Here is a 15993-nt window from a genome sequence, read left to right as displayed (position 1 = left end):
CAATGCGGATATTCTTTTCCACATATATATACACAACTCACTGATGGAATGTAACCCTGACTAAACCCGAGAAGAAGGCCTCCATTCAGACATCTTTCACTGGAGAACATTGGTACATGCAGCTGTCCTACTGTGGGCTGCTGTTTGTTTTAACATTTCCCACTGAACATCAACGGAGACTAAAGAATGATAAGTAAACAGAGATACCCACAATAAATGCCAAGTCTTGTTTGCAGAGTAAATTGTGTGCTTAGACTTAGAGGAATCTTTGCAGGGTAAACACTGCCAGTGATGTGCACTAGAGCAAGTGAAGAAAAAAGAGCAGACATGAATGGTGACTTCACTGGAATGGGATTTCACTGACAGAAGGGGGACAATGGGTGGTTAAAACGGTGGGAGGAAAAACAAGGGACACAGGATCCACACACTGGAGTCTGATTTTTTCGGCATTTTTCACAAATGAAGAAATCCAACCTCTGCCCTGTCCCGTGAATTAGCTAATGACTTGACGAGTTGTTTCTGAAATAATTTGATTTCTCTTCCAAGTTTTTCCTTCAGTCTTTTTGTGTTTAGAAAGAAACATTCTAACAAAGAGCCATTTGTTCTCATCCGTCATCAGGTTTCATTCTTTAATTTTCCATTCCCTCCCTTCCCTCAACTTGAAGAGAATAGCAACAATTAAAGGGAGGGGTTCCCACGTTCTGGAGGTTTGGGTTTCAGTGGCTGCATAGAAAACAGAAATGCAAATGTCAAGTCCTCTGTCCTCACCCTGAGACAGTCATCTAGAATTACACAGCCAGGCCTAACATGGCCCTTCCCGGGCAGTAATGTACAAAAAACCCCTATCTTCCTTGAAGATTGCCAACACGCTCTGCTCAGCAGAGACCCAATGCAGCACACAGATAACATGGAGAAAGATTCCATCCCTACAAACTGCTTCTATGGGGCAGCACTGGGCAACTAACAAGTTGCTCTTCACAGACCCATGTATCCAGGACCTGGTCACTTGATGACAGATTGTTGTTGCCACATCGCCCGTTCCCTGCCCCCCTCCCTTACAATCCAATGATGTACAGACACATCCTTCTCCTTAGTAGTAAGGTCTTAAGTCTGCCAGACATTTAAACACCACCCGACTATGTTTTTTCCATTGATGATGCAGTTCTCAGCGTTTCACACCATTCTCACTGGAATTTGTCAGGTCTTCAATTTCAAAAACAAAGAATTTTTTCCCTATAAGGAATGAGGCTGGAAGTCGTTTTGCAACATTTAAGGCTGGGTGTCCATGTGTTCAAGAGTTATGCATCCCTCCCCACCAGTGGTTAAAGAGCATTTGGAAAGCTTTACGGCCGGGCACTAGACAGGTTAACAGCAACCCGAATGAAGACTACTAAGAGTCACACTCACTCCACAGCTAAATAGTCTTTCCTACAAAAATACTTTGTATCTACAATAAGAACGGCCACACCAATCTGTCTCACCCAGTATCCTGTCTTTAGGCAGTGGCTGGTGCCAGGTGCCCCAGAGGCAATGAACAGAACAGATCCATCCCCTGCCTTCTAGTCTCAGCTTCTGGCAGTCAGAGGCTTAGGAACACCCAGACCATGGAGTTGCTCATACAGAAGTAGCTTCCCATCATATTTTTCTGCTGTTGCTGATGTGTTTATGGCCTGAATACTGCTGGTTAAACAGTGACACACTTAGCACAGTGATTAACCCTGAAAGATTAATTGGGATTGGGGTAGAGACTTATTTCATCCTAATCTAAGGGGTTTCCTTCAAAACAAATAATCGGTGGCTGCAGCCCCATTTGACTGTTTTGTTGCTAATTCCACTAGCTCAGCTCCCCAGCCCTGTCAATCACTGTGAAGCATCCAAGCTAATGCAGTTAAACTCAAATTCCTCTGAGACAGCTCAGCACTTAAGTCTGTATTAGTAAGCTATTTTGTTCAACTGGTACTGGTCAAGATCTTAGCCTTTCAGCAGAGGTACCAAGCAACAGATTTCAAATCACAGCCTGGGTTACACTACACAGAATCTGTGTTCCAGACCTGAACTCTCAGACACAAGGGTCTGTCTCTCCAATACACCTTGCACCCAAAAAAAAAAAAAAAAAAAATCTTGACTGGCTGTGACCAGAAAGTGTCAGATCCTGGCCCAGAGAAAAGCCAAGTGTGCAATAGCAAAATGTATCCAGACACAATTCAACAAAATCCCCTAATCGCTCCAAGTACAGACCACATTTCCCCAGCTGCTCTCAGCCCTGGAAAGGAAGGAACCATCAATAACCTGAGCAACGGTCATTTGGTACTAGGAGAGGGTGCTGGCACGGGGGCTGGTTACAAGGTTTCTAAAGCCCAGCAATGCCGGTGGGAGGAGGCACTTCCCACAAGTGGGAACAGACAGAGGCTCCCTCAGAAGGGTTAAGTTGTGGGGTTGGGAAGAATCTAAGGTCACATACTGTTTCCTAACACCAGCAACGCTGCTACTGCACCCCACCTAGTGGCACTAGTTCAAGATGCCCAATGTAACGTATTGCCTTTTTAATATAAGTAGCTGTCATCTCTATGCTAACCTATTGATACAGCAGCTCATTCCCTTCCATCTCTCCCTTTGTAGAGGTTTAAGTGACAGAAATGGATGCACTTCTTCCACAAGGCTTCCTGATTGGTTATCTGAAGCCCTGCTTTCCGTTTTCCTCTTCTAGTATTTAGCAGTAAGTTACAGAAAGGCATGAGGGCCTACAGCAAGGCCTGTACCCTACTCCTGAATGGGTCATGGGAGAAGTAATGACACAAACAGTGGTGCTGCACATTTGCCCATGACCTCTGTAAGAGCCAAGTGTTTCAGCGTGCCTCAACCCATTCTGAATGTGTCCAGTCCCACACCAGGGCAGGCAACCGCATCATATAATCCTGTCCACAAACGTCTCAAGCCGGGGAAGAGCAGACACGCTAGATCCCCTGGACTGCCTGCTTTGTATGTGGGACAATCACTCACTCCCTTGTCCCCTGGGAAATCCTGCAACTCCTGGTTAACTTTTCCCATTGTGGAGTTGCAGACGCACGGGTGTGGGCGGTGGCAGCAAATCAGCGCAGCCCAGAGTGCAAGGACTGGGACTAAGTAGGGCAGTTTGCCCTCTGGAGCCTGCAAATGCTGTCCCACAAGCAGAGCAACTTTTGCTCTTCACCAGTCAGTGCTTTGGGGCTGCTCCACCATTGTGGGGTAGAAACTGGGTTAGCGGTGTTACACGGGCAGACCCAGAGAGGCTGAAGGCCTCATTTTTGGTTTTCCCAGCCTAAGATGGAAGGGCTTTGAAACGTGACCTGCTCTGCTGTCTGCTCAAGGCTACAGGTAACAGCAACAAACATCTGATTGTTAACAGAAAAGGAGGACTTGTGGCACCTTAGAGGCTAACCAATTTATTTGAGCATGAGCTTTCGTGAGCTACAGCCCACTTCATCCGATGCATAAAGTGGAAAATACAGTGAGGAGATTTATATACACACAGACCATGAAAAAAATACACATTGTAAGGAGAGTGATCACTTAAGATGAGCTATTACCATTATCTTATTATCTCAAGTGATCACTCTCCTTACAATGTGTATTTTTTTCATGGTCTGTGTGTATATAAATCTCCTCACTGTATTTTCCACTTTATGCATCGGATGAAGTGGGCTGTAGCTCACAAAAGCTCATGCTCAAATAAATTGGTTAGTCTCGAAGGTGCCACAAGTCCTCCTTTTCTTTTTGCGAATACAGACTAACACGGCTGCTACTCTGAAACCTGATTGTTAACATCTATCATTTTGCTCAGGGAGATGTTTATTATTAGGAAGGCTCGCAAAGAATCGGAGTTGTAATATTAGCCTGGGAGGGGGGTGAGGGGTTACCAGAGTTGGACAGGAGTCCTCACTATCTGTAGCACTGGTTTTTGGTTTTACACACTACACTTTTGATTCAGACTCTAAGGCCTAGTGTAGACTAGGAAATGAGGTATGTTTAGCAAGTGTGTTAGCTAACACAAATATGCATATTTTTAAACACTATTTAGCAGCCAGCGTAAACAAATGCTGTTAAAACCATGCTTACTAGGTGTGGGCAAAACCCGTTTTTAAAAGCCATATTTTTGACAGTTATTTAAACATGTTAGCCAACATACTCTCTAAAGAGACCGGGTTCCTATTCCTAGTCCAAAGCAAGACAACCCTTTCATCAAAAGATAAGCCAAGAGACTGAAGAAGTGGAAAGACAGCCTATATAAAATCCCAAAGGTCTTTTCTGACGCTTTTAACGTACTGGAATTCACTGTAATCCCTTAGTCAAAGTTTCAAAGTGTGCCAGACTCCCACTTCAAAGATCCATTACTGCAGGATATTTTTGGCATGGGAGCTATTAAAGACCAGACAGTGCAAGATGGTATTGAAATTCTGGCCTCACATCTCCACTGAGAGGAAGTCCAGATTACATACACTAAACGTAAAACACTATCCCAAGTTAACAAGTCTACACTGAGTAAGAGCCATTGAATAAAAGTATTTATTTTAACACATTTGCAGATCCATGCTTAATACAATTGTCACCTAACAAGTGAGCATATTACCTTCACCCCACATCTGCTGATGTAATCAGCATCATATAACAGTTACTCATTGCACAGAACTGAATAGGTATGACACCAATTCACCATTATGCACTGTCTCAGGATTTCTGCTTTTTGTCATTATGCCGGCTCGAAGACTGAAATGACTTTCAGAAGACGATTTGTATATGTACAGAACACTGTCAGTCCAACAATTAAGTCCCATCTCTTATTGGATAATTGTTCTGATGGGTAGTTCATATTAATAATTGTTGCTAAGTATAATAAAAACCTGAATGGGCATAGAAATATTTCTAAAGTGCATTACTGCAGCTAAATAAATAGCAGCGATTGTGTATTTAAAAAACGAACAAACAACCACCATACAAAGGATTGTGGCCAAACTTGAAAAAGTTTTACACTACAAAAAGAAAACCTTGCAAAAACACAAGGCAAAGGCCTTGCATGATTCAGTCTACAGGAGATATAGAATATCAAGAGGTTCACACACACACAGAACAGAAGGCTCTCTTCAAAGTTATCCATAATACACAGCCGGGCAAAAAACAAATGCATTGGATACATATATTTCCTCAGAATTGTGAAAAAAAGGTTTCCCTTAGCTGCCTGCTGTCCAGCATAAGCTGTTATAAAATGCAAGTCTGCAGTTTAGCATCGCAGTAAATTTACCAAGACTTCACTGGCAGCAAATTCTGAAGAACTGATTAAAATCCCCATTTTGCGAACAGTATTCCAGTACAATAGTGAATTCCAGCTCATGGTTTTCTGCGCCTGAAATAAAAAGCACACAATACTCTCAGCTCAAAGTTTTGATTCTCACAGCACAAATTTCTATAATCGTGGTCAAGAACGTTACTTAGATTTACATAAAGCTTGTATTCATACAACAGACTAAGAGTATATAGTGATGAAAAGAATCAATTGGTTCAGTGATACAACTATGCTATGGATTTTATTCAACACATCAGATCAGGGAGCAACAACTGTTAAGTTCACAATCTGCTTTTGCATAGAGTTCAACCTACACACACAGGACAACAGCAAGACTGACCCAACAGGCAAAGCAAAGACTTGATCCTGCTCCTCTAAAAGGCAGTGACAAAGTTCCCACTCACTTTGATTAGGCCCCAAGATTACAGGGAAGGGGGCTTTGAAAAAAAGTTTATACCATAGCAGGATTACAAGTTTGTAAACAGATCTAAAAATCACAAGTTTTTTGACCAGACGTTCCCAAAAGTGCCAGATTTCAAATGTATTCCACCACTGCTATTGGACTTGTACAGACAAGTTTTCCCCACTTGGAGCAGTGTACACCATAGACTGAAGTCTAATGCATTAGCTTCTTACAGTTGTTTAGCCTCTCTATTTCGACCTGAAATTTTTGAAATTTGTTTGGTCGTTATGGGGTCACCGTCTGTTTCTACCCACCCCGCAACCCCCTTTTTGCTTCATGAAAAGCCCTTTTACCTCTGAAGCCCTCTCTCCTGCCTGTAAACATCGTGTAAAACTGCAAGCTTTCTTCCCCTGAGCTGAATGGATCACTGCCACAGCACTGCCAGCACCTATCTGCAAAAGGCCAAATCTGCAAGTGAACTCTGTTCTCCAGCAGCTAGGCTACCAGACTGCCTAATAAGCACGTATTCTGTCAGCAAGTGTTTCAGACCCAGTCTTGCCACTTACAAAGTTTCATGTTGAAACTCTAGCATTTGTTTGGACTCTGGTGTTAGAAACTGGGACTTCTACACGACATCAGGTGAGTTTTCTATTTGTTATAGCAAGATGGGAGCTTTAGATTCACAAACTCTCCAGGGTGAGACTGAGCTTCCCCAAGAAGCCTCAGGCTGTCATCTGTGAATTCAGTATGTGGTACTCCAGACTCTGAACAGAAGCAGGGCTTCTCTGCCACAGCTAAGGCCTGTGCTTCTCTGTTAGAAGCTTTAAGTACCCAATCTGGCAAGTGGTAGTTGGAATTGAACTACATCAACTTTGCCATCAGATTGTTGAACACCATCCCCCTCTCCAAGGTACCTTAAACAGTTTTTGTAAACTAATAAAATGTACTTAAACTATCCTTCCTTCCAGTCATCAAGCAGAGATCGCAGATATGCTCATTTGCACTACAGCGTGTTACTAACATTGACAGGCACGGAGATTACTTTAATCCTTTGCAACCTTAGATGTATAATGGCCAAGGAAATCAGGGTAGAATATTATCATTTCTCTTCACTTCTGTCCCAGATACACTGCTCCACCTCTGACCTGTTAGGGGAGCCAGTGCTCCAGCACAGGTTTGTGGGTCCACTCAAACTGCCGCTGAAGACATACGGTATCCATGTCAGATGTTACTATCACACCTCAGGCCACGTGTGACCAGTGATTTTGAGGGCCCAGCTTGAGATGTCTTACAGGGGACTGATGTTCAGAAAGTTGGCCCAACTCTGAACATCAGGCTCCTTTCAGGCTTATCAAGTTGGGCACCCAAAAAAGTCACTTGTCATGCTAAATTTGGCTTCAATTTTAGGTCACTTTGTCATTCCAATTGCCATGGCACTTAGCTGTCTCCAGTTGTCCCTTCGGTGACATATCACTGCTCCTTGATAATCTGAGTCAGCAAGAGAACCCATTCACACCAGCAAAGGAGAAGAGTAAATGGCTGGAACCACAAAGGCAAAGTGGCAACGCCGCCAAGTTTGACATTTCAGGAGTCAATCCTTACCTTAAAGCTGGTAAGACTTGAGGGGAATAACATTTTTCCAGCCAAGGAGCATTTAGAGCAAGAAAGCCAGAAGCTCCAGTTATGATAAGTTAGTGTGACACCTACTTGGGCTGAGCATGATGCTGATACCCAGGTCCCAGACTGGATCCTGCCCTCATCTCCACAGCTACTGAACACTGGAAAGACACATGCATTAGTCACAGCTGCTGCATAAAGCCAGCGAAAAGACGACAGAATTACTGGCATTATTCCAGATTCACACCAACGTAAGAATCTGGCCGCCTACTTGTAACTTACTCTGGTTTCTACATCTGTCCATTCAGATTCTGCAGCATCTTCTGGTGGAGCAGGACTTGAAGTTGATGATCTTCGCTTTCGACTAAGGGAGGCAGAGAGAAGAGTTAGTCCTGAAAGACTGCTGTGTATAGTTCAATAGACTGTCCAATGAGCTACTGCACAAGCCATTATCTAGAGACGGTTCACTCATATGGAGATGATGAATAGCTTCTGGTACCCCAAAACTCCAGGAGCACGCCAGCGATACCTGTAGCTGCAGGCTTTACAAGAAAACCTTACCTCAGTTTTACGTATATTAAGCCAGTCTTACCTTAAAGCTGGTAAGTTCAAAATCTCAGCAACTTCATTCTTCTGAAGTTTCTCACCAAACCATTGATAGAATTAGAGCTGTGTGCACATTCTGGGGATACTAGGTTCTTGACATTATTGCAATTATAAAATTATATGTGACTGACCCGGTTGGTGATTCTTGTTTTAGAGTCTCTATGTCCGTGAACTGGACTGCCTGTCCACCACCTCTGGTTCTGTAAACGTCACCCTGATGAAAAGAAACAAGTTACTTACAAATTAATATAATTACTTGGATATTATGTTTGCACAGAAACTTGAATTGTGGCCAACTAGTACGTGACCTCAGTGTTTGCAATAACTACCATTTCTTTCAAGGAAGCTCATCGATCAACCCAGAGAGCACAAACACTTGAGCATGCACTAGAGTGAACCATCAGCACATGATGTACCCAGAGGTTGTCAGCTGCCCCCCCCCCCAAATGGTGCAAGAAATTCCTAAGATAGCAGATTAAAAACACAACTGAGTAAGGCCCAGTTTCAATGCTTTCATTCGGCAGTCTAGACAGGACTGTAACTGTGTTGGCAGATGGGATAAACCCTGGGATAAGTGGGGTCACAAGCGCTTGGGGTAGCATGGAGGAATTTTATTTTAAAAAGTGACCATGCCCTAGTAGTCAGAGCTAAAGGAAAACTGCAGCTGTTTTATCCAGTTTAAAGTTCACCACAAGAAGTACTTATCAACACTGTTTCTTTGGGAGGGGGTTTAAGTGACAACAATTGGCATTTCCAAACAAACGTGCTGAAAGCGGCCATCTGGCGGAATTGACAACTTGTGTGAAACTAGCAGAGCCCCCTGGAACTCAAAGCCTACGCTGCATCCCAACTTGCTTTAAGTGTTTGCCAGACTAACACTTGGAAGCTACATTCTGAAAGTGTTAGATTTCATATTGCTTTGTTGTTGCAGCAAGATGGGAACTGGTTCACGCTGCTAGAGGAACGAAGCGACATCACTTCAACAAGATGGTCAAGCCTCCGTAAATAGGCTTCAAAAAACCAGTGGCAGTCACAGGCTTGAAACATCCACTGATTATGGATGGCATCTTACATAATGGGACAAACTATCTTTTTTTTTTTTAAATCAAAACTGATGCAGATGAAACTTGGCATGCAAATAGCCAGAAGAACACATTCAAGTACTGTAAGCTTACTTGAAATGTTTTCTAGGAACTGAAGTGTCTCCTACCCCAACCTGCAACTTCCAAAACCACAATCAACAAAAGCACTTTAAGTCAAACACATCCTTATGCAAGCTAAAATCAGAAACTCCGGATCAGTTAAGTACGATTTGACAACACAAAAGGTATTTGCTTTACCTTAATCAGTTTAGTTTCAATCTCCCCATCAGAAGCTAGTTCCTGGTGAGTCAGCATGTACTTGTCACACTTAGCTAGTGCCTTTTCGTTTGCAGCTGCTACTGTGATGGCATGGGGGACATGTGGTTGCATGACTGTTTCAGTTGGCACATTAGAAGGTGGCTTATGATCTACCCATCTCTCCCCCGCTGAGCGCGATCGTCTGTGTCTGAGACGAACTGGAGGTGCAGTCTGATCAGAGCAGAAAAGGAACCAGAAGAAATAAGCATAATCAGTAGTTAAAGTGCAGCTTTTCAGGCCTGGTTAAAATGTATTTGGATGAAGACCAAAATTTCATCTCTAAACTTTTAATCAGAATTGATCTTGCAGGGAACCATTACTGACACACTTACACAACAATGCTATTAGAATTACACTTAGGCAAACTCATTCTTTGCAGTTTTAATTAAGTTCTACGTAGTTGGATGGATTCCCTAACCAGAACTTTAGACAAAAGAATTTGAACTTTTTTGCAGCAGCTCTCAAATGTCCAGCCAAACTATGAATTCTAAACACATTAAACAGGCCTGAAAAAGCAGTTACATAAGATAGTTTCCATGGACACATTCCTGGGTCAAATGGTCTGTTTATCGGGTAATCAAGGGAGCAGATTCATGGCACAGGTTTTAGGAGGTGTTACTTCAGCGGAGTCACTCAAAGATGGGAGGCCTCAAGTGTATTTCTGGGTAAATACTGTGGAGAAGGAAGAAGCTTGACATTAGCCCCTCTTTCCAGAGTGAGACTGGTTTGGCACTCAGTTGCTGGAATGTATCAGAAGTTATTGATGTGTGGATAGCTCTACCCGCACACCACCCACCCTCTGCTGGGCAGAACTAGAAGTCTGTTTTAAACTGCAACAGGAGGTCTGTTAAATATGGACACTCTTATGAGATCACAGGTGAAAATGTTACAAGAGGTAGTATTATTATGCAAGAAAATAAGCTTTATGCTGAGGCTCTTCTCTGAAAGTTAAGCAGAAGGATGGTTGAAGTCTCAGGAGGGGCAACGTAATCCTCTTCTTAAGAAAGAATTTGAGGGACCTCTGACACAAGGCCGTGATTTATGTTCGTCAAACTGAAATCACTCTTGACCAAGACATGACTTTAACAAGGTGCATATTTTAAATGCTGCTCTTGATGTGGAGCTGAAGACCAACCATGGAGGGGCCAATCTGAACACCAGACTCAAGGGATGAAGTTATAATGGTACTTTCCACTACCTTCTTTTGAACTGCATAACTGGGTGACTCCGTACCAGCCCTTATTCTACAGACAGCTAGATTCAGGGTCAGAGTCTAGAAGTAAAATCCCAGCCACAAAGAACAATTATATACAGTGTTGTCCCCCTGCCAAATAAACTCTACAGCAGAGGTCACTTAATATCCTTCCAACGAGGTGCAGGGAAGAAGAGGGAAAAAGGGCCTCTTTTTGACCCATCCAAAGTACACAAGATCTCCATTCAGTCACACAGTCCACTGTCCCCATCAAATTCAGCCTTTTCCGCCTATCATGCGAGAGTTTACATTGCTCAGTTTTAAGAGAAGTAAGATGAAACTAGCAAGACCACGCATATGGGTAAGTGTTCCTCTATCAGGCTCTGGGAACTAACAGCTGTAAATAATAAGGGGAGATTTTACACTTCTGTCTCACATATACACCCAATGAAAATCCATTTCATTAGTGACATGTGGCAAGACCACCTAACTCAGATCCATGGATACTAACCCCATCCACTGCACTTCCAAGACTTGAGCATTGATTACACTGTATTTTAGCAACAGGTATAAGGCTTACAGTGCACCCTCTTGATAGGTCTCTTCTCAGAAGCCCCAAACACTGTTTACAAGCATCTATGATATCAAAAACTACATGCTGCCAGGATGTAGAACGCAACATTAAGATTTGGGCAAATAGACGTTTTCAAGGCTCACCTAAAGCTACCTACAGTAACCTTTTTTTTTGGCTGGGTGAGTGAAGTATTCATTTTTCCATTGGTAATTTTTTGAGACAGTTCTGAAAAGCTGCCTTAGGAGTTTAGATCCTTAAAAAAGGGTGCACTGTATTTGACAGTGGACAATGTTCCTTAACTTGCTACCAACAGGGGTTAAGGTAAAGTTTAATTTGAATGGTATTAGTATGAAAGCATGACTTGCATCAAAAAGTCTGTTACAGGAACTTTGTTTGTAATACCATTAAGGGAGTCCAAGATATGGATTCACAATGTAACAGAGATTTTGCTCCTGTTTAGAACGTCTCTCAGAATAATCTGGTATTTGTATTTGTCTATTAGTTTTACCTGAACCCCTGTAGCAAGAATGTGATGATAAAGCGTATAGTGTTAAGACAAGCATCTCCTTGATACGAACTGGTACACAGAAGAATCACTTAGACCAATTAAAACTGAATGAAAACTGCAAGTAAAACCACCAGTTTTATTACAAATATTCAAATTTAGTAAGAACATTTTAACGGTTGTATGAATCCCAGACTCAGCTCATTACAAGCGAGACTGCTTGTCCAAACATTTTCCAGCTGATAAATTAAATTTCCACAAACAGCTCATGAGATCTTTAATCTGCCCAAAAATGACTCTGGCAATTGCAGACTGCCAAATAAGTTTAAGAGACAGACAAATGGAGACACAAGGAGGTTTATAGTCAGAAAAATTAAATTGTTGTTCCTGGAGAGAACTATACACACGCTGACGAGACAGACAGACATATTCTTTTTAGGGCTTTTATATGCCGACTTTAGAAACCAAATTAGATTGTGTTTCGCAAGTGCCATGACACATAACTTGGAGGCAGCAGTCAAACATGGAGAAAATTTGTAAAATTGGGTCCAATTCCATTTCAGGGGTGAGCTCACATATGGCAGCACACACTAAGCTTAGCAATTGTTTGAGAATGGTAATCTTCTGAGCCATGGCAACCAAGCACTGCTACATGTAACCATTGCTAGGAGTAGCACTAACCCTGCAGCATTGGTCCTCTTCTATTTCTATCTCATCTCTACGGCTGGGGACCTCAATGACTCCAGTCCAGTGCATCCCTCGCCTTCTGTCTGACACATTACAGTTTCTATTTTGCTCTGGTTCCTGTTGTCTACTCCTTGCCTTAGGTGTGCCAATGGTGTGCTTGTTGTATGGAGGAATTTTCTGCTCCCACTCCGAAATACAGGATGCCACACAAATGCTGCTACAAGAGTTAGAGCGTCTATGCAGCTGTGGCTGGCTCATGAGAGGTTGGCTGTTAGGGACTTGAGTAACATAGTTACTAGAAAACTGAAGAAAATGGGAGAGAAGTTAGTGAACACACACAATTTTGAACTGGTAAAGTATAACACTTCTCAGAAATCATCCTGTATGGCTGACTTGCGTATACGCAGAGAGTAATCAACGCAAGTACTTCACATAACTAGGTGTTTCACGGTCAGCTTTAAAAAGCCAGGGCACTCTTTCAATTAGTCAAGTGTAAGGTAAAAGAGCATGCAGAGAACACACTAGAGGGGGAGGGGGAAAAAAAAAAAAAACCACTTAAGGAATTTAGTAGAGCCCAAAACATATACTCATTCTCGTGTCCCATTCCCAACAACTAGAGAGAAAAATAATCAGCTACATTTAGCTTTATAAAAACCTGTTTGTCTCTGCACTGACATACAAAGAGATTCACATATAACATACTGGTGCTGGCGGGGGAGACACAGATCTCTGAAAAGTCTTCTCCCGGTCCTTCTCCCGTGAAGGCCTCTCTGGTTTTTCATTCTTTGGTTCAGTAACAATAGCTTTCAGTTGCTTCAGTTTCTCATCTTTGACCCAGAGCTTGTTCTGCATCTCCAGCTGTTTTGCCGCCACACGGCGCTCCTGCAGGTGAGAACAGGGTGGAGGATATTGTTGTAAACAAAGACCAAATTAGACAAGCATACATTATTGTGATGACAACTGAACTGAGGAGAGCTGTGTATTTCAAATGGAATGAAGACTTTCCAGCCAAGATGTAGACTTGTCAAAGTAGTCCCTATGTACACTAGGCCTGGCCAACTTTGAAAGGTATCTAGCATCTTCAATATCCTAACTGAAGAACAAAGTGATTACATTCATTTAGTAGCACACATCGCTCATACTGTAGTGGCAAGTCTCTAGCTCAGGTAATGGATCACTATAGCAGGTTGGGTCCTCAAAAGCTATTTCCCCACACACACACACACGCGTGCAATTGGCAGAAAATTTGCTGTTGCTAATATACCACGGGAAGAGCAGAACCCTTGTGGCTAGGTCAGCAACGACAACTGACAAAGAAAATCTGATTTCAGGAGGCAAAAAAGTTATGAACCAGAAGGAAACAATGCTAAACTGTTTAAAAAAGCAAATTTTTGTAAAATAATTTTTAACAGAATTTACCAAGTTCACATCAATACCCTTCTAGAAAAATTCTACTTCAGCATAAGATCACACTTGTCAAATTTCAAGATGAGAGTGGATGGTCTGGTCTGTCTCTCAAAACTGGATACACAAAGAAAAATTAATTTCAGCCTTAGCTTGGTACAACGAACATTGCTCCATTAAGCATTTCTAACAGATATGCTAGTGTACTTACACATTCCTTCTCCCACTTCATTGTTGTCTCTGTCACCATGCCTTGCAATCGTGCTTCCAATCTACGCTTATCAGAAGCCTGCCGCTGCAATTTCTGACTCTTGCTTTCTAGCTCTTGCTGCAAATTACGTTTGTCTTCTTCATAAATTGTAGTAGTTTTCTCTAAAATCTCAATCTGGAGGAAAGACCACAGCATTTTTTCTTTTACGTTTCAATTTAATTGCTCACAAAGCATTTTCTTGAAGAGGTGCACAAAAGAGCAAAGGAGCTAATCATATTTTAACATGCTTTAGACCACAATCAGCGATTTTAGTACAGACATAAACAAACACTCCATAAGTTCCCTTGAAATTTCAAAGACAATTTCAGAAGTTTGTAGCACATACCATATATACTCGTTCATTAGCCAGTTTGTTTATAAGCCAACCCCCCAAGATGGATAGGTAAAAATAGTAAAAACTGTATGACCCTTTCAGAAGCCAACCCAATATTTCAGGGGTTGGCAAACTTTGGCTCCCAGCCCGTCAGGATAAGCCGCTGGTGGGTCGGGACATTTTGTTTACCTGGAGCGTTCTCAGGCATGGAGCCCCTCAGCTCCCTGTGGCCGCAGTTCGCCGTTCCCAGCCAATGGGAGCTGCAGACCGTGGCCACAGGGAACTGAGGGGCTCCGTGCCTGCAGATGCTCTGGGTAAACAAAACGACAATGTATTAGATATTCAATTCAATGATTTCACAGAGTTTAAAAATCATCAAATTTTGGTGTAGACCCATTTATAAGCCGACCCCCGCTCTCTGATGTGTCACTTTTTTACCAAAAATATTCAGCTTATGAACAAGTATATATGGTAGTTTAGCGATTTCTGGTTTTCTTGAAAGAAACTTAACTTTAACTCATGCTAAAGCCAAAACAAGTAAGACATTTTGATTAATATCCCCACCAAATAAGAGAAAAAATTAACTAAAGTATTTTGAGAAAACCTTATGTGGAAAAAACTTCTGTCTTTGAATTAAAAATTTGACATTTGCTAAGTAAGGTATAAGTTTTGTGCCTAAGAACTGAGTAATTTCAGATTATGCAAGAACAAACCTTGTACTCTAATGTTTTAGTTTTCTTTTCCAGTCGTTCAATCTCCATTTTCTGTCCTGCTATCATTTTCTCCTTTTCAGTGAGTTTTCCTTGAGCGTAGTTTTCCTTGGATACAATGCTGCTATCAAATTCCTGCAGCATAGTTTTAAATGCGAGTACTGGAACAGATTCAGACATTGTAATCCATATAAATTCACTTAGGGAGAATCTTTGCACTCCCTCCCCAGAACATTAAACTAGATTAACTTTTGCCTCTTCCCTACTAGCTTGAAATATGAAGGATTGCCTTATTTTGCTTGCTGACACAACCCTGCCAAATGTCTGAGTATTTATATCAAACCACAGTGAAGTTTTTGAAGCATCATTCATGAATTTAGGCAAACCAGATATGTTCCGCCATGTGCCCACTGGGATAGAAGATATAGCTATTTACTCCAGCTGCTTTGCACAACTGCCTTTCATATATTGATTAGCAGAGGAATGGTTTCATATGGAGAATCAGTGCTCACCATTTTTGGTGAACTCTTCTGACAGCATCTGCCGCATTCTGTGGCGTTTCTCAAGGACTTCAATCAGCCTAGGAAGTGTTTGGTCATCATTCACGTCCAGTAGTTCACATGATGGTAACGGAGGGAAGTTCTGCAGAAGCATTTCAGTCACAGATTGTTCTTCTGTTTCTGTAAGGATTTAAAGCAGACAATCCTTGACAGCAAGCTATTCTAAACCTACTTCAGCATTGCAGCACACAGACTGAAGCCATGCACTCACTCCCTCTCACCCCAAAGCATTTTGGAAATATAAAAGCCTGGACATTTTAACAAGGAAGAGTTTCCACCACCTAGATGGTAGCTAATCAGGCACAACTGTACCAAAAGAAGGGTTTGAATGGGACATTACTGCATGTAATAAGTGTTTCGATTAGAGAAGTTATAAACAAAAGATAGGTGTAGAGGGAAGCTTGGAAATTTAAGAGAGATTAGAAGTCCTATGA

General features: G+C 42.1%; 1 protein-coding gene across 4 annotated transcripts in view; it reads right to left on the bottom strand.

Annotated features, from left to right (window-relative positions):
* Window positions 1–4529: 4529 nt before the first annotated feature.
* The window catches only part of KIF23 (kinesin family member 23), a 29044-nt gene continuing 17580 nt past the window's right edge, over window positions 4530–15993 (bottom strand). For 2 of the 4 annotated variants that reach the window (XM_074966633.1, XM_074966634.1), the window contains 10 exons: window positions 15512–15679; window positions 15003–15160; window positions 13917–14090; window positions 13004–13183; window positions 12296–12604; window positions 9284–9514; window positions 8075–8157; window positions 7620–7701; window positions 7428–7498; window positions 4530–5377 (listed from right to left, as the gene is read on the bottom strand). In XM_074966633.1, the coding sequence (XP_074822734.1) occupies window positions 5362–5377; window positions 7428–7498; window positions 7620–7701; window positions 8075–8157; window positions 9284–9514; window positions 12296–12604; window positions 13004–13183; window positions 13917–14090; window positions 15003–15160; window positions 15512–15679 (1472 nt within the window). In that variant the 3' untranslated portion in view covers window positions 4530–5361. The remainder of the gene's footprint in view (window positions 5378–7427; window positions 7499–7619; window positions 7702–8074; window positions 8158–9283; window positions 9515–12295; window positions 12605–13003; window positions 13184–13916; window positions 14091–15002; window positions 15161–15511; window positions 15680–15993) is intronic. The other 2 variants (XM_074966635.1, XM_074966636.1) reach the window with 1 other exon arrangement.

This window comes from Natator depressus, chromosome 10, assembly GCF_965152275.1.
Source record: "Natator depressus isolate rNatDep1 chromosome 10, rNatDep2.hap1, whole genome shotgun sequence".
In the NCBI taxonomy this organism is placed as follows: Eukaryota; Metazoa; Chordata; order Testudines; family Cheloniidae; genus Natator; species Natator depressus.
This window is presented reverse-complemented; position numbering and strand designations above follow the sequence as displayed.